Raw genomic sequence first — 26,491 nt, 5'->3', positions numbered from 1 at the left:
CAGTTGTGTGTGTGTTGATTACTTTTTTTGTGTTATAATGAAAATTGTTGATTTCAGGGTTCAGCTCATTTTTTATATTGTTGTTTCCAAACAAGCAGTCCTGATTTTAAAAGTTTCTGTTAATGCAGTATTTAAAAATGCTCATCCAAAATCTTTCTTGAATGAGGTCAAGCTGACTCGTTTAAAAAAAAAGCCCTGATCAGACAATAGAAGGACATAATTCAACTGTAATGAAACTAGCATTGCAGGGAGGTGAACGTATGGAATATCCCAATCCTTGAAGCCTAGGGAATAATGCAAACAAGAATGAGCGACTTCATTTCAAATGGTCATTTATTATATTGATTTTTATATAGAATTCATTATACTTTTCCCTGATTTGGAGTAAAATAAATAAATCTTCGACCATAGTTAAGTATGTGGTGCTTATTATGAAGTAAGATAGTGTAATTAAAACCAGAACTTTAAACACTTCTGTTTTCTGGGAGGATGAAAACATTGTGTCAAAGTTTAACAGTAAAAATCTATTTTGGCTTTTTTCTGAGTACACAGATTGACTATTGTTTTCATGAATAATTATGCCTTAAATATATATGAGCTAAAACAACAATTTTACAGGTGCTGTCCGAGACAGTGGAAATTAATCAATAGACAGGTGTCTTCAGAACTGGATCTTTACTATATTCTCCAAAGAGACATTGTGTATGTCAAAACTGACTGTTTGTGTTTATACAGAAAAAATGTATTATAGGGCAGTGATTTGTTTAAAGAAATGTCAAACAAGCATGTACAAATATGTGTGGATCCCAATGCAGAGGTGGCATTGATGAAACTTTAAATTTAACTTCAACTCTGACAGAACAGCTGGATTCCAACTATTATATTACTTTCTTATTTTTAGTAAAAGCAATTATAAAAGAAAAGCTGGAATCTGTACTTTAAAACAAATTGGTCCATACATGCTGATGACAAATTAAATCTAAATAAATATGGTAACATTCTATTTTTCTTTTCCTGTGATGTGTGTAGGAGCTGAGATACTGTAAACTAGAACAGTGTGCCTATGATATGTTAATTAATTTCCCTTTGACCAGAAGACCTAGATAACGTGGTCCCGTGTGTTACAAACGGACCAGCCTGTGCAACAGACACAGACGGTTTACTGTAATGTGACACACAACAGAAATGCCAGTTATTATTTCATTGAATATAAAATTGCATAAGCAAGGGGAGAGACTCTGTCCATTTAACCCTTGCCATACTAATACCGTTTCTTCCAGGACTGTTGATTTGTGTGTTAAGCCCAGCATACACGACTAAACAAGAACGACCGTCTCACGGGTGCTCTTGGCTCCTGTACTTTTATATTCCAGTGTTATCAGAAATCTCTTGCCTTTAACCAAACCGTGAGAATTGTTTGTGCAAGTGATCATGCATGGATTAAATCAGCTGCTAAAACAGAAAAAGACAGACCATTTCCATAGAACATATCACAGTTGCATTAAAACGTTTCCCCAGAAATGTCTCCTTAAATTCCTTGTGTAGGGTGGCACTAACCAGTTTTTTTTTGTTTTTTTTTTTCCCTATTACAAGCATTGGTCACTATTGCAAAGAATAACCTTTTTTTTCAAATCATTTTTCTCACTTTAGTCGTGTTGCCATATTTTTTAGTTTCTGGTTTTGTTTTTCTTTTAATATTTTACAATCAAAATTCCTCATTTAAGAAACAGGATAAATAGACTGCAAAGATGGGATATCTGTGGATTCCTTTTTCAGCTTCAACAGAATGTTTATATTCAGAGAGGTGAATGGGCCTAGAAGTAAGTGGTGCTTGTGTATGGGCTGTACAGTGCCTAATTTAAACATTAACAGTAGCAGTTAAATGTTATCATTATCTAACTAGAGACCCAACTATGCACAAAGGGCACTCTTGGTGGACAAACACTATATACCCATAACCCTTCAGTGGTTTGTTTATAACAAACCTGTATATGCAATTACAATAGACTGTACAGACAACCAATCGGCTTGAGCGCACAGCTCTCTACAATTGCACTCACAGTGAGTCTTGTAATAATGCATGGAAGAAATATCTTTATTGATCTAAATTCCACCAGTGTTTAAATATTACATTGGAACTGAAACTGATATTCTAGGGTACTTTGCTTTTAATGCTGAAAAGCCATAGTTAAGAAAACCACACAGGCACTGCTGGAGATGCTGGTTTTGTCAAAGCCCCCTTCTTTTAAATTATTTAAACAATAGTGGTTCAGATTAATGGAACAGACCTCATGGGGATTTGGAGAGGTCCTGAATTCTTTCAGGTTGTACTTTCCAAGTAATAATAATTTTGGTGTTACCTGTTGGGACGCATGCTGTCATTAAAAGTGAAGTGTTTATGCTGCAGACACTTCACATCTCAGAGTGTGGAGAGTAGCAGGATCAGTAATACGAGTGGACCCATGACTGGACTGCTACATGTTACTAACAGACTCTGTCCTGCCTAGGACAATGTCATTAACATCATTCCAAAATACTAATGCACCTCTTCAAGTAGGAACAGGTCCCTTTTCTCCTCCCCCCTTTTCTTTTTTTAAATAGAGAGGTTTCTTTAAAATCTCTCCAGGATTTAACCTGCAACGTGAAAACAATAAATTAAACTTTATATACAGTAAGTGTATCCCAGTTCTTTTATTACTGCAGGGCTAATTTGATGGATTTCAATCAGATGGCTGGGTGGGTTTAACATTGCAAACCTCTTCTTAATTTCCAATTTCAGAGTGATCATAATAGTGCTCCAAGTCTGCAAAAATGTCATTGGGGTTTTTACAACTCAAGTTGCAAAAGCAAGCATTGATCCACATCACTGGCCAGGAAAACATGGCTCCATTGGGGCACTCGAACTGGACCTCGACAGTCTTTGACTTGTATGGAATGCAGCACCGGTTGTCTGTGCAGACCCCACAGTACTTTGGCCTGTATGTCTTTTTACTGACGCACCCTGATATGGTCAAGTTCTTCGGTTCATCCTCTCTGTACACATTCAGACATTTCTTCTCAGGCTGTAACAAGAAACAGTGGAGGATGTATGTAGTTAACCAATCTGTACTCACTTAATGTGTGCAATGGGCATTTCATACTGAGCTGATATAATCTAATAAACTAGAGACATGCTGGAAAAGGTGAGAAATTGATGCTTGTGTCACTTCACTGTCCTCACCATGACTGTTACCCTGTTTATTAAAGAATAATCACAACATGTACAACACAAATAAACCAAAACACTTTTGTTTGTTTCATCTCTTAATTGTATTTCTTGTTTTGTCTTATCAGGGTTGTGATTTGCTGCGTGGTTTACAGTTCCAGAACTACAGAAGAGGGATTTTTCAGTCTGTTGAATTTGCACGTGCTCCAACAGAGTATCCTAATACAGGACTTTCAGTATTACTGAATAATAATTTGAATGCACAAATAACAAACTGTACCGTACCCTTGTGGCTCAATCCTTACCTTGATGTGCCTGGTGATGTCGACTTCACAGGGTCGGATGTTGCACAGCCGCCTTTCATTAACCAGCTCGCACTGGTCGTTGGTGTTCGTCACTCTCATCGAGAGGCCTATTCCACACGTTTTTGAGCATGGGCTCCAGGGAGTGGTCTGTGAGACACAGTTCTTATGCCAGATCTCGTTTTCATCCCTGTCTAATGAACCACAGGGAGTATGATGAAAACTTGTTATACGCTTGCTGCATAAAATCAACAGCCCTGGAAATTTATAACATAGTTTGATAGGACAGCAGGGCGAGCTCTTTCAAACACGGATGGTCTCTTTACAGCAATGTATTGGGATAGTTCATGGGATTGAGTTAATATTACAAAATGCTTCAACCTGATATAAACACAGCATATCCAGATATGATATTTATTTCAAGTTGTTATGCATGTAAGAAGAAACTGGACAAAAGTGAAATAGATCATTTGCTCTATGCGTGTGTGTATATATATATATATGTATATATATATATATATATATATATATATATATATATATATATATATATATAATATATATATATATATATATATATATATATATATACATGGATGAAGGCTATAGTTGCATCTTGAGCCATTCTAAAAAAAGGCATAATACCACAGTAGTGTCATCAAAATTGATAATCCTCTATACTTGAACTTTGACCCATTTGACTGCTTGAGACCATCACTTTCAATTCAAACACAAAATGTCTCGTTTTCAATCATTCGACACCATCTACATTACAGAAATGTTCATTAGTGATCAACAAAAAAATTATATAAAGCTGGATCATTCATATTTCAGAGAAACTGGATAGGAACAGGAAATTGAAACAAGGTAAAGGCAATCATCCAAATAAAGCTGAAGCATTAACAGATAATGACATAGAATGTCTGTACAACACTGAAACACTACTTTTAAAAAAAAACAATTATACTGCTGAACCTCGTCTGCTTTAATATTAACATCAAAAGGGTATCCATATATTATAAAAAAAAAATAATAGATGGGCCTCTTCAGTGAGTTACAGGAAAACAATTCCATCTCGGGTTTCTGTGCCAATTTATAAATCACTAAGATGGAATTTATTTTCTGTAACTCACTGAAGCCTTCATATATATATATATATAATATATATATATATATATATATATATATATATATATGATATCATATCTTTTCAAAATGCGTTAAAATAGTTTTTTTCATTCATCTACACATCCTACCTCACAACTTCCAAGCGAAAAAAATATTCTAGAAATTGGTAGAAATTTAATTAAAAATAAAAACTGAAATATCTTGGTTGGATAAGTGTCCACCCCCATGTAATAGCAATCCTCTATTGCCTCAGGTGTAACCAATCACCTTCAAAATCACACATGAAGTTAAGTGGCTTCCACCTGTGTTAAATTGTAATGATTCACTTGATTTCAGAATAAATTCAGGCGCCCACCAAATAGGTCATAGATCATGCGACGAAGTTAAGGCTCTCCATACATCAATAGAAGAGCAACTTCCTACCGTCTTAGTCCACTGTGTTCTTGGGGAGCAAACTGAATCTGTGAGCATGCTTGCCTGACTGTCAGAAGACAGGATTCGGTCGTTGGAAGTCACACTCTCTCAGTTCAGAGAGGATGCTCTTCTACAGGTCAGAATATTCCAAAGGTTGTTGGGGCTGATGGCAGCCTCCTCGAGAATCCTTCCCTTAGGGCTGCTGAGAATGCGCCCGCTTCAAGCCTGGGTAAACGCTCAAGGTGCACCCGATCCACGATCGATACCAGCTGGTGAGAGTGTCCAGACTATGCCGGATGACACTGGAGTGGTTACTCTGTCCCGGCAATTTGCGCCCCGGATCTCCCCTCGACTCCCTTCATAGAAGGGAAGTTGTCGCCACGGACGCCTCCATCCTCGGCTGGGGAGCGGTCTTGAATGGCAGAGGAATAAGAGGTCAAGGAAGGGGCATTGGCAGCAAGCGCATATAAATGCCCAAGAGCTGCAAGCAGTAGCCCTGGCGCTATCTCATTTTCACCAGGAGTCAGCACACAAACCGGATGGATAACACTACAGTGGTAGCCTACATAAACCACCAAAGCAGTCTGTACTTGCCAGGCCTACACCACATAACGCACAGACTCCTGTCCTGGATGCACAGACACTTGCGTTCCATCAGGGCGGTTCACCTCCCCAGTGTGGACAACAAGGCAGCAGACCTCCTGTCCAGAGGACCTCCAGACAGCTCAGAATGGAAACTGCACCCTCAGGTGGTGAAACAGATTTGGGAGAGGTTTTGTACTGCTCGTGTAGACCTCTTCGCCACAGCCGAGTCCACTCATTGCCCCCTACGGTTCTCTATGGAGAAAAATGGGGGTCCCCTGGGAGTAGACGTGCTAGCACACCCCTGGCCACAGGGACTCTTGTATGCGTTCTCTCTGCTACTGCCATTACCCCTGACACTAGAGAGGATCAGGGTGGAGAGTGCACAGGTTTAGCTGGTTGCACCCAGATGGCCGAGGTGCCCCTGATTTGCTCTCCTCTCCAACATGTTGTTGGGTCAACCGTGGCAGATCCCACTACGCAAGGACCTCCTGAGCCAAGTGGAGGGGTTATTATGGCACCCAAACCCAGCCAAGCTCCAACTCTGGGTCTGGCCGTTGAACGGAGCCGTCTATCCAGATGAAGTTTGCCAAATGCAGTGGCAGAGACATTAGGGTGCGGAGCACTAGAGCCCAGTATTCATATAAATGGAAATTTTTTCAAGACTGGAGCATTGCTGAAGATCACTATACTGTGATCTACCCTGTTGAGACAATACTAACCTTCTTACAACACCTGTTTGATGCAGGAAAATCCGTGTCCACTCTGAAGGTATACCTGGCAGCGATATCAGTGTGCTATGATAAAACTGACTCTGTGTCCCCTGGTACACACTTCTTGGCAGTGCAATTTCTTAAAGGGGCTCAGAGGCTCCGTCCTCTGATGAGAAGCATGGTCCCTAAGTGGGATCTGGAACTGGTACTGCGGGTCCTTACGGGTCCCCCATTTGAGCCCATGGCGTCAGCAGAACTACGCCCTGTTTCCTTGAAAGTGACGTTTTTAATAGCCATTACATCTGCCAGACGAATAAGTGAGCTTCATGCACTGTCCATCGATGACACATGTATGGCTTTCACTGAGAATGACTCTGTGGCAGGCTGGCGAGTGGACAGAGGCCCAGAGACAGTCTGTAGTTCAGAAAAATAACTATTTTATTATAAATAAACACAAAAATGAAAGGGCACAAGGGCCAGAATAAAGGGATTTAAACAGAAATAAAGCAAGACAAAAAAATAAAAAATAACAAAAATAACAATTTCCAGGCTGGGCAATGCCTTCACTGGATTCAAACTTTCAAACATACAAACAAACCACCAACCTGCTTCCTCAGCTCCCTCTTCCTAAATGAGAAGCAGAGACCTCCTTTTATGTCAGGTGGCTGGGCGCTGATTGATCGTTAATGAACCTAATCAACTAATCAACCCCAGCCACCTGAACATAATAAACCCAGGCAGGTAGGGGAAATTAACCCCATCCCTGCTGTGATGAGTCAAAGGGTTTTCGGTCTGTGATTCAGCCTCCCGACAGTAGGTGGCATCAAACCAACTCGGGACTTCCCTTACCAAGATCTCGTGACCATGGCAAAAGTCATCTTTTTGAGGGGCGGCACCTTGGTGAGGGGCGGAAGTACGAGTATGTAAATTCCAGCCACTGGAGTCAAGTGAAGGAGAAGGACACGTGTCGGTTGGGGATTGGTGTTCCACTGACTACAGAGGCGGGACATTACATACTAAAGGGAACGTACTACTGTGTTCGGGGTTGGTCCGAAAGTAAAGTAGGAGGAGTAACGGGTGGAGGGAGAGACTGGTTTTGTGCAGCGGGATTTTTTGAAAACACTAACATTTCTTTTGTCTTTTTTTTGTTTATGTATGGTCACCACGAAGACAAATTAAAGACGAGTCATCACAGTTTGTTTTGGATTTCACCCCTGCACTCCTTCCCTCACACCATTTTGTTTTTCGTTTGTTATTTAATCCTTTTGTTGTGTATAGAAAATAAAAATAAATTATTTTATTTCTGTACACATAAATTACTGTCTGGACATTCCATTTAATACACTCTCGCCTCACACGTGGTGTCAGAAGTGAAAATGGATCCAGCTACAGTTTTGACAATGTTTAGGGAGCAGGAGGAGAAGCGAGAGGAGAGAGAGACACGGCACCTGGAACAGCTCGCCCAGTTCTTGGGACAGCTGGTAGAAAAACTATCAATATCAACATCAGAGAGAGCGGTTGCCCGGATGTTTGCAGCTCAGCCTAATCTTCAGAAGATGACCTCGGAAGATGATCCCGAGGCTTTCTTGATTACTTTTGAGAGAGTGGCAGAGGCTGCAGAGTGGCCTAGGGAACACTGGGCCATGAAATTGGCACCCTGCCTGACAGGGGAAGCTCAGGCAGCATATCGAGCCCTGACGGCCACGAATGCAGGGGACTATGTTAAAGTTAAAGAAGCCATTCTCTCACGCCTCGGGATCACGGAGGAAACATACCGGCGCCGTTTTCGGGAATACCAGCTGTCCAAGGGGATGCGGCCCCGGGTTGCGGGACAATATCTTTTAGATCAGTGCACCCGGTGGCTGCGGCCAGAAGAACATACACCCCAAGAACTGGTGCAGAAAATAGTTATAGAACAGTTTGCGTCTATACTACCGCCAGGGAATCGAGAGTGGATTAAGAGGAATAGACCTACCACTCTCGAGGATGCCCTCCTCCTGGCGGAGGCCTACGAAGACGCAAACGAAGGTGCCGGGTCAGACCCCACTCCTGCCCCTAAACTAACTCGGACCAACCAACCAATGAAGCCCAGAGGGGGTAACCGGACCTTCAGACCATGGAGGTCGAGGTTAGCCCCATCCTGGGCGAGAGAGAATCCCCCTAACCTGCCGGTCGCGGACTCGCAGGACAGATTAACTCCGTTGATGCCTCCTAACCAAGTGTGCTACCAATGTAATGAGCCTGGACACATTGCCAGGAATTGTCCAGTAATAAAGGTGGACCTGGCGACAAGATCCTGGTCAGCAGTAACAGGTAGGAACACTGGGGAATGTCGGGAGGGCCCTTATCAGTTAAGAGTACAGGTCGGGGGAAAGAGTACTTACGCATTTGCGGACTCTGGGTGTGCACAAACATTGATTCGGCAAGCTCTCTTGGATGGGGTAGCCTGGGAGCCACAGGGTAAAGTGGCTATCTCCTGTATTCATGGAGAAACTCGGGTTTATCCCACCACTAAAGTTAGACTTATTGTAGGTGATTATTCAGCTTGCGTTAAAGTGGCTGTAGCGCAATGTTTACCATACCCTGTTCTCCTGGGAAGAGACTGGCCGTTTTTTGATCGTATTTTAGGTCGGGAAATGGTCTTAGTTTCTACCAGGGGACAATTAAAGCAACAGGAGAAAACAATTGGCGAGATTTTTCCGTTGCAATCCGACCTGTTTAACCCTAAAATCCGCCCAAGAAAAACAAAAAGAGAGCGTCGGGTGGAAAAATATGAGGGAACTCTGAGACGACAAGGGGAGGGGTCTGACACAAAAGTAAACCAATCGCTTAAACGGCAAGGAAAGGGAGTAGGTATTCAGTGTAACCGGGGCTGCGAGGTTACTGAGGTGGAAGGTCATGTAATAAAAGACACTCCTCTCTGTGTACCTAACCATTGGGACCGAGATATTGACTTGGGATATGAACAACAAAATGATCCCACGTTACAGTATGCTTGGAAACGGGTTAGATATATCGAGGGGAAGGATATGCAGGAAGGACAACCGGTGGTATTTCCGCATTTTTCTGTATCTGGGCACTTATTATATAGAATAACCCGGGCTCCCGGGACGGGACAGCTCGTAAAACAGTTATTGGTTCCTAGGCCTTTTCAGTCAGAAATCATGAGATTGGCGCATGACATTCCATTTTCAGGTCATTTGGGAACTGAAAAGACTCAGGAACGAATTCTGGCCCGGTTTTTTTGGCCTGGGGTTTATGGTCTTGTGCGGAAGTATGTATCGGAGTGTCCTGAATGTCAATTAGCTGCCCCTAAGTCAGTTCGCCCCGCACCTCTGGTTCCACTTCCAATTATTGGGGTACCGTTTGAAAGGATTGGTGTAGATTTAGTAGGCCCTCTGGAGGGAACAGAGTCAGGATATCGGTATATTTTAGTAGTAGTGGACTACGCAACGAGATATCCAGAAGCTGTTCCCTTACGCTCTATGAATGCAATAGCTGTAGCGAATGAATTGGTAAAAATATTCTCTAGGGTGGGAATCCCGAAAGAAATTCTCACTGATCAGGGCACTAATTTTATGTCAGACTGTATTCAGCAACTATATAAATTATTGAAAATTCGTTCAATTAGAACCTCAGTTTTTCATCCACAAACGGATGGGCTTGTTGAACGATTTAATCAGACTTTGAAAAATATGTTGCGCCGCTTTGTAGATCAAGAAAAACGCAATTGGGCTAAACTGCTTCCCTACTTGCTCTTTGCAGTTCGCGAGGTACCACAATCCTCAACGGGGTTTTCCCCGTTTGAGCTCTTGTACGGTCGGCAGCCGCGGGGTATCTTGGATCTCATAAGAGAAGGCTGGGAAGAACAGTCAAAGGAGTCTAAAAATGTAGTAAAATACGTGTTGCAGTTACGCGATCGCTTAGAATTAGTCGGTCGATTGGCACATGACAATCTCAAAGCGGCACAGCAGAAGCAGCAACAAAGCTACAATAAAAATGCAAGAATTCGGAACTTTCGACCTGGAGACAAAGTGTTGTTATTGTTGCCCTCATCGGAATCTAAGTTGTTTGCTAAATGGCAGGGTCCCTTTCAGGTTATTCGAGCAATTGGTAAAGTCAATTATGAGATCCGACAGCCTGGGCGTCGGAAAGAAAGTCAAATTTATCATGTTAATCTCCTGAAACCGTGGAAAGAACGGGAAGTCCATTTTATATCTCCTGTACAGGAGGGAGAGGATTTTGGACCCTCAATTGAGTCAGAGTCAGCAATTGAGGTCCCGATGGGGGAACAATTAACTCCTGATCAGCGTGAAGAGGTAAGCAATCTAATTAAAATGTTCAGTGATGTGTTTTCTAACGTGCCTGGAAGAACGCATTTGATCGAACATGCTATTATCACTCCGCCAGGTCTAAGAGTTAGACAGAGACCGTATCGCATTCCAGAGAGTCGGAGAGATTCTGTTCGAAGGGAGGTGGAGTGTATGTTGAAACTTGGGGTAATTGAACCTTCCCGAAGTGAGTGGTGTAGCCCAATAGTACCAATAGACAAGCCAGATGGGTCACTACGATTATGTATCGATTTTAGGAGGGTGAATGCTATCTCCAAGTTTGATGCATATCCCATGCCTCGAGTAGATGAACTCTTAGACAAACTGGGGCAAGCTCGGTTTATTTCAACTCTGGATCTGACGAAAGGATATTGGCAAATTCCATTAACGAAAGCCTCTCGTGAGAAAACGGCATTTTCAACCCCAGAGGGTCTTTTTCAATTTTGTACTATGCCGTTCGGACTTCATGGAGCGCCTGCTACTTTTCAGAGACTAATGGACAGGGTTTTACAACCTCATCGAGAGTATGCAGCTGCGTATATCGATGATGTAGTCATTTATAGTTCTTCCTGGAGAGAACATTTGACTAGATTAGAAGCCGTCTTACAGTCTCTGAGGAGGGCGGGGCTCACAGCGAACATGGCAAAGTGCGCTATTGGAAAAGAAGAAACTAAATATTTAGGTTTCATAATGGGTAAGGGTAGAGTGAAACCGTTGGTTTCAAAAGTCCAGGCTTTGTTGGATTCACCGGTACCTACCACGAAAACCCAGGTGAGATCACTGTTAGGGTTGGCTGGTTATTACCGCCGCTTTATTCCACACTTTTCCACTATAGCCGCCCCTCTCACTGATCTCACTAAAAAGAACGCTCCAAATAAAATTAAGTGGAGTGCAGAGTGTCAGACAGCCTTTGAATCTATTAAAACTAATTTGAGTCAGGCCCCAGCATTAATAAGCCCGGATTTCAGCCGAGAGTTCGTCCTGCAGACAGATGCATCGCAGACTGGTCTGGGGGCGGTTCTGTCCCAGGAGAGAGATGGTATAGAACACCCGATACTATACATCAGTCGGAAGTTACTGCCCAGAGAACAGAGGTATTCGGTAGTGGAGAAAGAATGCCTGGCAGTGAAATGGGCAGTGGAATCTTTAAAATACTATCTTCTGGGACGACCCTTTGTACTCATCACAGATCACGCTTCTTTAAAGTGGTTAGACACGATGAAGGATTCAAACGCTAGGATTACGCGGTGGTACCTGGCGCTCCAACCCTTCGCCTTTCAAATAAGGTATCGTGCGGGTAAGTTACATCAAAATGCTGATTTTTTTTCCCGGGAGGGAGGTAAAAGGGAAGGGTTAGAGGTTTCCGAGTGTTCCTTCGGCTCCACTCTGAGGGGTGGGATATGTGATGAGTCAAAGGGTTTTCGGTCTGTGATTCAGCCTCCCGACAGTAGATGGCATCAAACCAACTCGGGACTTCCCTTACCAAGATCTCGTGACCATGGCAAAAGTCATCTTTTTGAGGGGCGGCACCTTGGTGAGGGGCGGAAGTACGAGTATGTAAATTCCAGCCACTGGAGTCAAGTGAAGGATAAGGACACGTGTCGGTTGGGGATTGGTGTTCCACTGACTACAGAGGCGGGACATTACATACTAAAGGGAACGTACTACTGTGTTCGGGGTTGGTCCGAAAGTAAAGTAGGAGGAGTAACGGGTGGAGGGAGAGTCTGGTTTTGTGCAGCGGGATTTTTGAAACACTAACATTTCTTTTGTCTTTTTTTTGTTTATGTATGGTCACCACGAAGACAAATTAAAGACGAGTCATCACAGTTTGTTTTGGATTTCACCCCTGCACTCCTTCCCTCACACCATTTTGTTTTTCGTTTGTTATTTAATCCTTTTGTTGTGTATAGAAAATAAAAATAAATTATTTTATTTCTGTACACATAAATTACTGTCTGGACATTCCATTTAATACACTCTCGCCTCACACCCTGCCAATTTAAAAAGGGCAGAGCTTTGCTCTGCCACACACCTCCCCCCATGTACAACGTACACCGGCCGCAATCGGCCTCTCTGGCTCTCGGGAAGGTGGCTCACCCCTCTCTGGCTCTCGGGAAGGCGGCTCACCCCTCTTTATTGGAGTGACTGGGGCATCTCCCATGTCTACCGCCAGGTAATTAACCACCATGAGGGCAACCTCTGGGAAGGACGCTGGGTGGTGTTGTTCCTCCCACTGTTCCCACCTCTCCCCATCTCGACGCCACAACGTGTTGATAACTATGGGGAGATCGTGGACGAGGTCTGCCTCAGGGTGCATCAACCAGTCCCAGATCTCCTGGGACGGTGGTGAAGGTGGTGGTGCTGGAGGTAGTGGGGTGACCCCTGATGCCCGGGGTGAACACTGCATCTCTTCCTGGGCCTGGTTGTAGGGGCATCCTGCCCAGTTGTGGCCATCCTCCTCATACCGGCCACACCAGTTTGCCGGTGGCACATCTGAGCAGGACCGCCAACGATGGTCCTCCTTCCCACACCAGGAACACCAGGGGAAGAGGCTGGCCGGGTCCTCCAGCGGTGGCTGCAGCAGCTTACATTTCTTCAGCTGCTGCTTGTCCTGCTTTTGTCGCTGTCTGCTCTTCTTTCCCATAATCCCCCAAAAAATAATAATAATTCTCCCAAAAATTCAAAAAAAAAAAAAAAAAAAAAATACTGCTCTGAGCCTCTAGGTGGCGCTATCCCACCGCTAACACCAAATGTGGCAGGCTGGCGAGTGGATAGAGGCCCAGAGACAGTCTGTAGTTCAGAAAAATAACTATTTTGTTATAAATAAACACAAAAATGAAAGGGCACAAGGGCCAAAATAAAGGGATTTAAACAGAAATAAAGCAAGACAAAAAAACCAAAAATAACAAAAATAACAATTTCCAGGCTGGGCAATGCCTTCACTGGATTCAAACTTTCAAACATACAAACAAACCACCAACCTGCTTCCTCAGCTCCCTCTTCCTAAATGAGAAGCAGAGGCCTCCTTTTACGTCAGGTGGCTGGGCGCTGATTGATCGTTAATTAACCTACTAATCAACTAATCAACCCCAGCCACCTGAACATAATAAACCCAGGCAGGTAGGGGAAATTAACCCCATCCCTGCCAATTTAAAAAGGGCAGAGCTTTGCTCTGCTACAGACTCACGGGTAACACTAAGAACAAATACAGCCTTTCTGCCAAAGGTGGTCTCATCATTCCACATTAACCAGCCAGTGGTTTTGGAAACGTTCAGAATTCCCCTGCACAAGTCAGAGGAGGACCATAGACAGCACACTTTTTGCCCGGTCCGGGCTCTGTGCTGTTACCTGGATAGGGCAGCATCCTGGAGACAGTCCAACCAGCTGTTTGTCTGCTATTGGTCCCACTCTAGAGGTCAGGCCCTATCGAAGCAACGTCTAGTGCACTGCGTGGCAGATGCTATACGCTTGGCGTATGAACAGACGGACTTCCCCTTGCCGGGGGACATTATGGCCCATTCTACCAGGGGCCAAGCGATTTCGTGGGCTCTCTTTCATGGCGCCTCCTTGGATGAGCATTGCAATGCTGCTACATGGACAGTAGTCAGACATTTGCACGTTTTTACTACCTTGATATTGCAAACCGAGCGAGGCCCTCTCTGGGTTCTAGGGTGTTGCAGGTGGCATGTCCTTAGGCGTTATGAGGGCTCTGAGGCTATCGCTGTGGGGCTGTACTGTTGGTAATCTGGAGCCACGGCAGCTATGGTACAGCTTCTCATTCGGTAATGGTTGTCATTCCACTTGAAAGGGAATGTTAGGTTATTACCATAACACTGGTTCCCCTCGAGGTCGTGTCCCCAGCTGACCTCCGATTTTGAAAGAAAATGGCAATATGCTACTGTGAGGATGACCCTCTTCAACAGGAGGTGGAAGGGACTTCCTCCTCACAGCAGGGCCCTGATAGGACACCTTTTTTATATATGCTCAGTGATTGACAGTCAGAGAGGGCTCTTCCCATTCAGTAATGGTTGTCATTCTTTTCAGGGAACCAGGGTTATGGTAATAACCTAACTTTGTGTTTCATTATTAGTTGATGTGAAATTCAAATGTTATTTACTTGACATACCTTGTAATTGTAGAACTTTTTCTGTGTTGTTTTGGTAATATGCAAATGTCACCTTGAGAGGCGGAGTAGTGCTCTGGGGTGGAGGAAGTGCTGTGTGTGCATCTGTTGAGTTTGTGGATGGTGCTGACTTGCTGTTGGCTGCCTAATAAAACTGTATTGTACCTGAAAGCTTTGGTGTGTGTCTCCAGTGATTCCTCTGCTCGCTACACTATACACACAAAGCGCTTTGTGATGGTGGTCCACTATGAAAGGTGCTATATAAAATACAAACTGATTGATTGATATATATATATATATATATATATATACACACACACACACACACACACACACACACACACACACACACACACACACACACACACACACACACACACACACACACACACACTATAAGTACCACCACTCTGTTTTCAAACACACTTTCCCTTGGCAAAGGTATGTTAAGCATACCGAAACGTTGGGAATGTCAACTCACTTAAAGCAGTTAAACAGCACATGAAGATACACAATACCTGGACACATTTACCTGAGAAGACGTGTCGGGGAGATGTCTTCCTGACTTTCTTAGACTCGTCACAGATCCATTGCTCACAGCACTTCCCAGGGACTTTAACCCTCTTGGGATTCTGACACCAGACAAGGGGCGGGCGAGAGTCTCTGCACACAGGCACGCACCCAATGGCCCCGTTGACACACATGCACTTGTACTTGCAGTTGGGCTGGAAGCTCTGCCCGTTTCGGTAAATCACTCCGTTATCCTCGCACCCGACACCGACCATATCTGCACAATCAAACACAGTAACAAAGTCCGTCTAGGTTGCCCGGAATCCAGTAATACCTGCCAAGCATGAAATCTACTTGTGGCAGACTGACTGTAGGTTTTTTATGGATTGTTATGCTTTGCTGTTGTATGATTGCTGCCTGTTCGCTATTTTTAGGACCCATAAGAAATTAGGGGCCATATTTTCAAAACGTTTACTCCAGTTATTAATGAACTCCTGTTTTTTGAAAAGAGAAAAAAATGATGTTCATTTTACAAATCTAGAACTAGACAACCCATATAATCCCAGTTCTCTTCATCACTTCAAGGGGTTCTGTTTCTCATTTTGTAACAGTAACATGATTTTATTTCTCCTTTCAAAAAGCAAGGGTTAATTAAAGACTGGAGGAAATGCTCTGAAAATATGACCCTGGATGTGCACTACAAGTTTAATATTGGTTGACCCTTGCAGCCAGCATCGCTGTTGTTGTGTGCGCTGAGGCTGTAGGGAGGGAACAAATAGGCTGATCCCTGGAGCCAGCTTTACACTCCAGCCATCAACACTGGGCCAACAAAAAATCCACGTTACCTGGAGGTAAAGCGCTGAAGGCTGATATATTACAGCAAAACTCACCTTGGCTGATTCCCATCACTATTATTTTATCTGTGAGAAAGCTGAGTCCAATATTAGCATGAAGTAGATAATTTCTACTCTCATGTAATGAAAATCAACAACTTGTTAATTGTGATGCAATGTAAAAGCCAATTAGAACCTTATAACTCACCAGATTCTAGGGAAGTGTGCATTTTGCATTAGTGGTTGTTATATATTGTAACAGTCGATTCTCTTACAAAAAAAAAAAAAAAAAACTTAGAAAAAGTTTCTCTTTTACCTTTATGTTTTATTCAAAGACAAAATCTGCAAAATTCTACTACAAATGTTTCAAGGAGCTAAGTTCACAATTATCCTTAAATTTAAAGTGTTACTAAATAAATACAGATATATAGATAGGCAGACAGACAGATACAGTGGCAGATGCATTATACATTAATAATATCAATGTAGTAGCACAAAAATATATGATCTCACTTACGTGCACACACTCCTATTTCGTACCTAGGCTTGTCCATGCTATAGTCGCAGTACAGTCCCTTGTGGTAGTCGCAGGTGTCGGCCTCGTTGCATTTCTCCCCCACCTGCCTGGCGCAGGCTTTGCAGCAGTCGCAGCCGTCCTTCACCAGACTGACCCCTGCTGAGCAGCGCGGCGGGTTCTTTGGACACTTGCATGGCCACTTGCAGTACTCTGTTCGGTTAAACTGCTCTGTTACTGCAGCAGCCGGTGGCATGGCAGTCAAATTCTGGGAGCGCACCTGAAAAAAAAGAAAAAGAAGAAGGTGGCATTTGTTTAGCCCTATTCTGTTTTATAGGAGATTAAATTTTGCATAGACTATTAATTATGTCTTTGCTTCTGTGTTAAAGTTTTCATATTTGTATGAGTTGTTATATTTTCATATTTTGATACAGCTTAAAACACATGTAGCTAGCTAAACAAGACATTTGCAATCTCTCGTATCTTGACGTCTGGGCAGAGAGCCAAAGTAAGCAGGTGTCTAATCAAGATGTGTGGAAGAGTGGAAACCAATGAGTACACAGTGTGAAAAGAGATCACTGCAAACAAAGAACTAGTTTGAAAGAGTTACTAAAAGCAATACAAATGGGATATTAGGATATGATAAGATGTAAAATGCGTAAATGTAACGCACTATAGAATGTTTGGGTGAGTTCCCTCCCTTACCAGGAGGTGTGTTGAAGGTGTGTGATAGCAGGGTGGATCCGTACTGATTGGAAGAAATAGGGGTGGGAATGCTAATAGTCATAGTATTTAATGTAATGTTTTTGTCTGAATCGTCAGTCACTTCCTTGAATTGACTGCACATGACTTCTGTGTTGTAATTCAAGCGTACACATTAGTTCACGCTGTGACCTGCACGTCTTTGCTTGCTTCTATCCAATGTGATTGTATTAACAGTATTTCTTTTATGCATATAAAGTATTTTTGATCAAAAATCATTTGTTGATTTATTCTCCCTACAGTCGAGAATTTCAAATAACTATACAGCTTTTCTTCCCAGAAGGATTTAGACCTTATTTAGGCTCTCATTATCTCTAATCAGTACCGACTTAAAGTTATTTCACTTCTTGACCTCTACGTTTTTGTTGCTTTTTTTGTTGCTTCTTTATGTCACTGTATAGTGTACTACAGTATCTTTGTAAAGTTGAATGACTTGGTACAGTGAGAACTGTGAAACGACAACATTGCTTAATATCCCTTTCAACAAAAGGGCACATTATATAATTTAAATAGGAGTGTACATCCAAACAAAAAAGAACCTAGACCTAGTTGGTCTGAATGCAGCTCCAAAGCACTTCCATCGGGTGGCTGGTGAGGAGCCAAAGTGAAAAGAATTGTAAGCAACAGTTCCCACCCAACAAGCAACTGTGGTGAAAAGGCTGACCACTCTTCATAGTCTACTTCACTGCATCCTTTCTGCGGGGAAATATGACAGCATTGCATTCTCCAGCAAATACCAATCACACGATTAGTAAAATTCACTACAATGCACTTAAAGCTCTGCAATATTATTCCATGCAGAAAGTCTTCTAAAGTGCGCACCACCCCAGCAAGATTACATCAATCATGTGGCAAGGTGTTTATATTTTCTATATGGTCAGCACTCACTGGCTGAAGGTCATCTAAGCTATACTTGGCTGGAGTTAAAAGGATAAATGTCCCCACATACCAAGATGTAATTAATCTCCTGTATAAAATACCTGTCTGTGAATGGCTTTCTCATGGTAGGGGGCGGATTTATGGTCATAACAGCGAGGCAAGAAAGAATCAGGGGATGTACACTTAAGCAGCATGTGGATTATCTTAGCCTTGGCTTCAAACACATGACCCTGTTTAAAGTATTACTCCTTCCTTATTTCAGCGCGTAATTTCAAATGATTTAAATCTTGCCTTTGCTGCTAAGCTTTAGAAAGCCTCTAGACTTGAACTTTATCATATCCAGTGAAGGGGTTCAGTTATTTTGAGTGCACTGTAAACAAGGTAAAAAAAATCAGCAAACTGTTACTCTGGAGCAGAATAGGATTATGAGAAACCTCACAGTTAATGCAAATCCTTCCTAAAGACATGCTTTAAGTACCCCTGAAGTGGGGCAAGGTTACACAGTCCGGTAATGCAGCTGCCGTTTCCCTTTGCGTGCCTGAACTCAGACCAGGTTACAGCAGGTCACCAGTGGCATCAGCAGGGAGTCTCAAACTAGACTTTAAAACTAGGGTGTAATCAAAAACACAAAACAGCACTACACAACCTGGCAACACTATCACTGGACTCATTCACCAAAAGCATGTCTCCAAAAAGAGGTCAAGAATTGGGTTGGCATAGAAACCAAACTGCTTCACACCATGCATGACTTCCTAAGTTTAGGAAGGTAAAAGAAATACCGCTATAAACACACTTTCTGTAATTACACCTGTTTCATATTGCATGTCCCTTAAACATATATACCTTAACTGAAGTATCATTTTCGACACATCTTAATAAGGCAGAGGGAAAGTCTGCTGATTGCCACTGCTTGTGCTTATTACAGTACCTGAGGGCACTTTCTATCAGCTCACAAGAAATTATCACCAGCATTTTTGTTTTGTATGCTAAGGCACAATGAAACGTAGTAAAGATTCTAATAAGGTATGCTGTATGAAATTACATCTTTCAAGCAGTTGAATTATTTTCACCTCTGTGCCATTTCAAACCATAGTAAGCCACCCCACTAGTGTTCGCAAGTGTTTTGGGTTTCTTTAGAGATACCTAGAAAAACAACAAATTAATACAGATTTAATTAAGCAAAACAGACCTAAACCTAACCCAGACTTCACTCTGGAAATGGGTGGCATGCTTTCTATCTAGACTCTCGTGATTTATCCCACCCCTTTGACCATTTTCAAAAATACAAACAATTAAATGGTTTATGATTGAGATAAAGTGCTTGTTATTATCAGTAGTAATAAATCTTGTTTTTTTATTGTTTTTTTGGGGGATAAAATGCTGTCTACTACCAATATAACCAAATATAAAATGCCTTCTAATCTAGGTACTACTTCCTAACAGTAACCCCCATAATAATAGTACTAATTATATTAATAATAACTTAGTCCTAATGTGAACATTTGACTTGCAATGTTCACTGTAAACAACGTCTAGTCATTTTCAACAATGACTGTTTATCTGCCTATGGCATTTAAAACCAAGGTTCTGTTGTAAGTGACTCTGCAGCAGCTGTTGTAATGCATAGTTCATCCCTTCGTCTCTGTAAGTTGCTTTGGATAAAACTGTCTGCTAAATGACAAAATAAATAATAATAATAATAATAATAATAATATAATAATAATAATAATAATAATAATAATAATAATAATAATAACAAATAATGAAATTATTTTAAGGGAGACTCTCCTGAATGGAGGCAGGCAGACTTAAACTCATAACATTAACATGATCCCCTGCTTTCCTTCTAGTTTCACTGAGCTGGCCTGCTGCTGAAGGGTCGCTGGCCCTGACAGGCAGTGGCTACACTACAGAGTGAAGCTGTACCTATTGCAAGTACAATACCTCTCCAGCAGGTGGCACCACAGTACGTACTGTGAGGAGTTCTTTAATGGGGGAAAGAACTGACCCAGTAAAGTATTTCAATTATTTTGTTGATACATGTTTCAGTAATGGTATTCACTGCACTGACAGAGACCTTGATAGATTCAGTCAACTACAGATTGAGTAGGGGTATTAAATACATCTAAAGCAGAAATCAACTTGTTAAGCAACAATGGTACAAACTCAATTCCATTGGTAAAAGCTTTCTGGCGCACTCTGCTGGAAAAAAGAAACTATTGGTTTTACACTTCAAGCTGCACCGCTTAATAACCACTGTATACTGTAACGTGTGTCGAATTACCACAAGTTTACCACTGTATCAAGGACATTTTCCAAGAACCAGATGATACTGTATAACACTTGACCAGCAGTGGCAAAAAAACAAAAACAAAACCCAAATAACATATTTTCTGATATACTGATAGAGCGCAACATTTTAGAAGTATTTCAAGAGGCTGTATATAAGTACATAAATACACTTTCTATAAAACACAAACCAAATACATTTGTGTGTTGTGTCAACTTTATGGGTAAGTTTAAAATATGAATTAAAAATCCAATAATCTAAATAACATTCCTGTCCTGTTTTCAGGGCACTGTGGTGAATATCTCTCTCTCTTCTGTATCTTTAAAGCCAGCTAGGCAACAAACACCCATAGATACCAGGCTAGATTGGAGCAGCAATGCTTTATGTTAGTAAAGATAAGTCATTACCTATAGTGTGACATAATAAAGTACACAGCCATTTAGTTCTACTTTGAAGCAACTGTTTCAAATTAGCAAGGAGCAAATCTGGTCAGGTAGCAAAGGGACTCATTTTGGGATTTACAACCTACAATAAACTATGATAAACTACGATAAACTACGATAAACTAGCTGCCTTGTCTCTTCGGAGTCCAGACTCCAGATACAAATATCCAACTTAAATCGTGAAAGCAAAAACAACAAGTAGTACCACAGTCGCTTGGATTGGTAGGGGCTTTCCTTGCACTGGAGGGGACAACCACCGCACTAAACATAAACGGCCCGGACGCGGGGTCATGGTCACTAAACACTGTGCAGGGTTTTAGGCCTGAAGAAGCCAACAACTTACATGAAGTTTATATAAAATGATTACGTGTACAAAGGGTTAATAATCCATAACTGTGAGTGGGCCACTATTACTCACCCTTCGAAACAGGAATTACTAATACGAGTTGAAAAGCCAGAGAATGTTGCTTCTGAATGAGCAAACCATTACTGCGCATGTCCTTTCTTATAGCATGGGGTTGACAAAGGGTCTGCAGTACTTTCTACACAGGCTAGTGTGATGGTAACCGAACCCGCATGAGGTAGCATACCCGTAACTGTCCACACAAGCAATGCTATTTTATCTCAAGGGCTTTCTCCAAATGGATGGTCCCAGTTCAAAGGAAGGGTAGCAGCAGTTAAGGGATTCTGGTTGTTCAGGGTCAGCATACATTTTTTTTTTCTACTTAAACTTTCGTTAGGCTTCAACTGCCCACCACTGATATTAAACATAACCGAAATAAAAATACTTGAGTTCAATACCCACATTGACACTTGATTATTTTATCCAACCTATTTTTAGGTTAACTATGGAATCCAGTCCACTGGCTGTCCTACACTGACACCATAAAATAATAAAAAAAAACTACAGGCCTGTTAACACTAGCAGATACGTCCTAACTCTATCCCATCCCTTACCATAAAATAATGAAAAACTACAGGCCTGTTAACACTAGCAGATGTGTCCTAACTCTATCCCATCCCTTACCATAAAATAATAAAACACTACAGACTTGTTAACACTAGCAGATGTGTCCTAACTCTATCCCATTCCTTACCATAAAATAATGAAAAACTACAGACCTGTTAACACTAGCAGATGTGTTCTAACTCTATCCCATCCCTTACCCTCTGGTGGTAGTCTCAGATATTGGAACGGAGTTGGTTTAAATTTGTAACAGCTGGTTTAAGTTACATTACTATTGGTGGTTCCTGTTTCCACTCCAGCTATGTCACCTAACATCACATTTGTGTGGACAGCTGATGCCACCATGGCAGTCTGTGGAATCGACCTTTTATCTGGTTATTGAGTTGTAAGCCAGTTTAATGAGTTTTAAAACTATAACGAAAACCACATCTGACTTTCAACAAACCAACCTATGAGGGATTTATCTAATAAGTATTTATGACACCTAAAATTTTCTTTAACTAACATGTCTCACACTAGAGCCCCTTTCACACTGGCATGCTCTGCTCGAATCATGACCCGGTGTCATGCGGGTCGGCTATGTGATTTCACACTGCTTTTGATAAAGCAGGGTTGACCTGGGTGACACAGGCAAGCACACAATGCGGGTATCAATGCCCTGGAAGCAGCTTGTTACAGACGCTTCCATCCAAGCTTCTCTGGATTGAACCATCGGCCCAAATGTTGATTAGAGCAAATGTTTCTTCATCCCTGCTGCAATCTGGCTCATGGTGTGTGTCAATCAACAACAGTATGGCCAAACAGAATAAAAAGAAATGTTCCTTGTGGAAGTGAAACCTTCACGCAGAAGTGGCTGTTCATTTTTTCGTCTGCAGTCATGCATTTTGTCTCAGGTCAAAACGTGTCGACCCACATCCAGAGGTGGGTCGCTGGGACCCAGGTTAACCCAGGTAAGTGGTTTCACACTATGCGGGATTGTGACCTGGGTAGCCAGAACCCGGGTCCAGAACCAGGTAGGAGTGCCAGTGTGAAACGGGCCTATAAGTCCCCACTTGACATATTTCTCACATTGCCTGTATTTCGTACCTGCTGTTGAGGTAACAGTCTCAATCACCACATCTCCTAGATCTCCTACATGAAAATGACTGTGCCAATACGGGTTAATTTTGCAGTTAATAGGTTTGTTGTGTGTCAATGCATGTTAACAAAAGCTGAGCAAAAGAAAAAAAAAAAAGAAAAAAATTCAAGCAGGTATTATTTCAAATACTCTGATAATGCAGCCTCAAACTAATATTAATGCTGGCAAAATGCTGACAATCCCTAAGGAAAGAGGGGCTGCTTTAAAACAATATTCCCTGTGGTTCCAGGTCTTTGTCTATCCACAACAATTTTTTTTTAAAGATAATAATCTGTTCATAACCAGCATGCAATGCTTTCTAGCATTTTCACCATTTACTACAAAGCAGACCATTGTTAACTTTTAACATCTTTATTGCCTTGCATACTGTATTATCCTTTTACGGTGGTAACCTCAGCATATTACAATCTGCACTCATATAGAACTGTCACCCACACTCAGGCACAGCAGATGTCTTAAGCACCAAGATAATACACAATACCTATATTCAGATATCTGCCACTATCACATATTGACTTCATGAACCTGCAGATTCAATGATGGATATCTGTATAAACTACCATACATCTAAATGTATACAGTCCGACTTAATTTGTATTAATAATAACAATACACATAGGGTAACCTACATAAGCTGACATAAATGGTTAATTCTAAAATCCAAATAGCATAAGCATTGCCATATTAATTGCACTGATGTCAGTCTACCTTGGAAACACAGATTCACTTACTTCAAAGATGTGTTATAGTGCCACGTTGCGCTTCAAAGAAGTACAGCAGTGGTAGAGCAGATCAGACTACACATGAATATTAACAGCTGAGATATACATCGTGTCACTACATAATACACTGAAACGAGACCTGATGGAACCACTGCAACGTCTGTGTAATCGATGACATCAAACAACGATGCCAACCTCAGTACATTGAGGCATTAAACTACGTACATTTCAATAAAGACTGGAAAAATGGATATATACTGTAGCGTGCACAGGGCAGGCAGCAGCAGGTCAGGTAGGTGACGTAATCACACCTGAAGACATAATCCCGATATACCCTCCTTGCAAAAGAGCGGTATCGGCGCTATTTAGTGCGAGAGGGTCCAGGTTCGCCGCCTGTGTTTGGGACGCTCCTGCCTCCATTAAAATGTGCTGTTTTTCCACTATTTGTACAGCTGCAGCTGGAAACCAACATTAAGGGACACACGCGGCAGTCCTTAACCACAGGTTATGGGAGAACGTGTTCAAACCCAGTACACGTGCGTTCATAACTACGTTATGAGGAAATACGTTCAGTTTGTGTGTCAGTGACAGAAGGGGCAAACGCGATATATTGATAAGCAGATATCCCCCCCCCCCCCCCCCCCCCCCCCCCCCCCTTGTGCATGCCCCTACATACAGTAAATACATTGTTTAATTGAGGTTTTAGCAATGCAACACTATCATCAACCAAATCCCCCCTCACAAATTATAGCAAGCCACCAAACTAAACAGACATAAACACAAATTAGTACTTTTTCAGAGTGAAACTTTCACCGAAGTGTTACTTTAGATTGTAAATCTGTTTTTGCAAATAATCCTCAACGGTGGAGGTCAAACCCTAATTTATGCTCATCCGATTATTATGTAAAAGGACTTTCAATTTGCATACATTCAGTGACTATTTTCTTTTTTTAGTCGCATAACCCTGTATGCAATATGTTTTATACACGTGCCATAGGATTCCCTTTCAATTGTGTGATAGTGGAACGCTATTGCCACGTGTGTAGTGTCAGCGCTGCTAATATGATAATGACACTGACCAGCTGTCACGACTAAAGACGTTTTCAGAGCTAAAGGTTAAACCAACCGTTTCTTTTCAAACCCTTATCTTACTTCACAGCTGCACTTAAAATATTTTTACAAACGCACATTCACCCTGATTATCTGCATTTAACTCCTTCAGCAATTGCCGTTTCAGTTTTGTCCTGCAACTGTTTTGTTATACCTGTACTGCGCTTTCCTGCATATTCCCTTGCTTTCTGCTATCCATTCTTCTTTGATTTATTTCCTAATGTGAATCCGCGCATCACAGATCCCTTTTGACGTTTACTTTTTGTTTCTGAAAAAAAAAACCACTTTCTCCAATCAACTTTGCTCTTGCAATTAAGTAAGCATGAGAATAAACAGAATACCCGACTCACCTGATGAATGCTGCCTGCTATTAGTATGACGAGAATCCAGGGCAGGAGCCGCCTCATTACTGGAACCGAAATGCATCGAACCCAGAATGAGGTCCTTTTAAAAACAAAATGTAGCACTTTTTCCGATAGCTTCTAAAAGCCTCCCTCACTGACAGTTCCACAGACTTGTCTTTTCTCTGCTCTTTGGAGTTTTTATTAAAGACTGCCCTGACGTCAGGGTTAAGGACAAGCCCTGCATTCTTCTTTCAGTGAAACTTCCCCTGCCCTTCTCTCCTCCACCTTCACTGTTGCGCTTCTATCTGCTTAAAGGGAAAGTGATCACAACTGTACGGACAAAACGGCTCTGCTGTTTGTGAAGATTTGCATGACTGATGCCTTAAGGGTTGTATCCCTTTGGGTTCAATAATTGCGATTTGCGTTTTTAAACAAATCCACAGGATACCAAGAGTAAATATTTACATTCCCATGTTATTGCTTCCACCAGCCGCTCCCGACTTGACAAGTACAGTAACGGCAAGGATAGTATGTTGCAATTGTTTTCAATAGCGTTTCAGTCTATGGTGTACTCAAGCCTGTGTTATAGCTGGTACACTACTTTGTAGAGATATTTATTGTTACGTTTTAGGGAATGATTCGATGTCTTTCTTTTTACTTACCCTTATTTTGTTTAGATTAAATATAACCAAAGGTTTCTAAACAGAACCGTTTGTGGTTGAATATTTGAATGATTCATAGGTGAATAATTTGGGTATATATACAGTGTATATATACGCTACTTTTTGGTCAAAACCGGGACAACCACTTTTAAGGACTTTTCTACTATATGTTGTAGAAAAGTCCTTAAAAGTGGTTGATTCAGCCCCCAGTGAGAGTCAGTGAGAAGTCCCCACAAGTATAGGAATACAAACGTGTGTGTGTGTGTGTGTGTGTGTGTGTGTGTCTTCTCTGTCGTTTGTGTGTGTCACCCTGCTTGACTCTATGAGTGGAAGCGCGCTTCGTGTCTGGGCAGTGCTGGGGGGAAAATACTGCGGTCAAGCTATCAAACACTTATCTCGCAATAAAACGCTTAACTTGAGATAGTTTCTCTGTTTCTAGCAGTGAAATTCTCACACAAACCTTCCATTGGACTTCACTCGTTTCACTACACATTTTTACACATGTCCCTCTCTCATATA

The 26,491-nt window shown here is 41.9% G+C and overlaps 1 protein-coding gene across 1 annotated transcript; it reads right to left on the bottom strand.

Annotated features, from left to right (window-relative positions):
• Window positions 1-19: 19 nt before the first annotated feature.
• LOC121315148 (CCN family member 4-like) lies at window positions 20-25,597 on the bottom strand. The gene is made up of 5 exons (XM_041249116.1): window positions 25,317-25,597; window positions 16,659-16,935; window positions 15,331-15,585; window positions 3,511-3,701; window positions 20-3,062 (listed from the first exon to the last, which is right to left on the bottom strand). The coding sequence occupies exons 1-5, from the start codon at window positions 25,371-25,373 to the stop codon at window positions 2,763-2,765; spliced, it is 1,080 nt and encodes a 359-aa protein (XP_041105050.1). The 5' UTR covers window positions 25,374-25,597; the 3' UTR covers window positions 20-2,762.
• Between the last annotated feature and the right edge of the window lie 894 nt (window positions 25,598-26,491).

Source organism: Polyodon spathula, chromosome 4 (genome assembly GCF_017654505.1).
Source record: "Polyodon spathula isolate WHYD16114869_AA chromosome 4, ASM1765450v1, whole genome shotgun sequence".
NCBI lineage: Eukaryota > Metazoa > Chordata > Actinopteri > Acipenseriformes > Polyodontidae > Polyodon > Polyodon spathula.
This window is presented reverse-complemented; position numbering and strand designations above follow the sequence as displayed.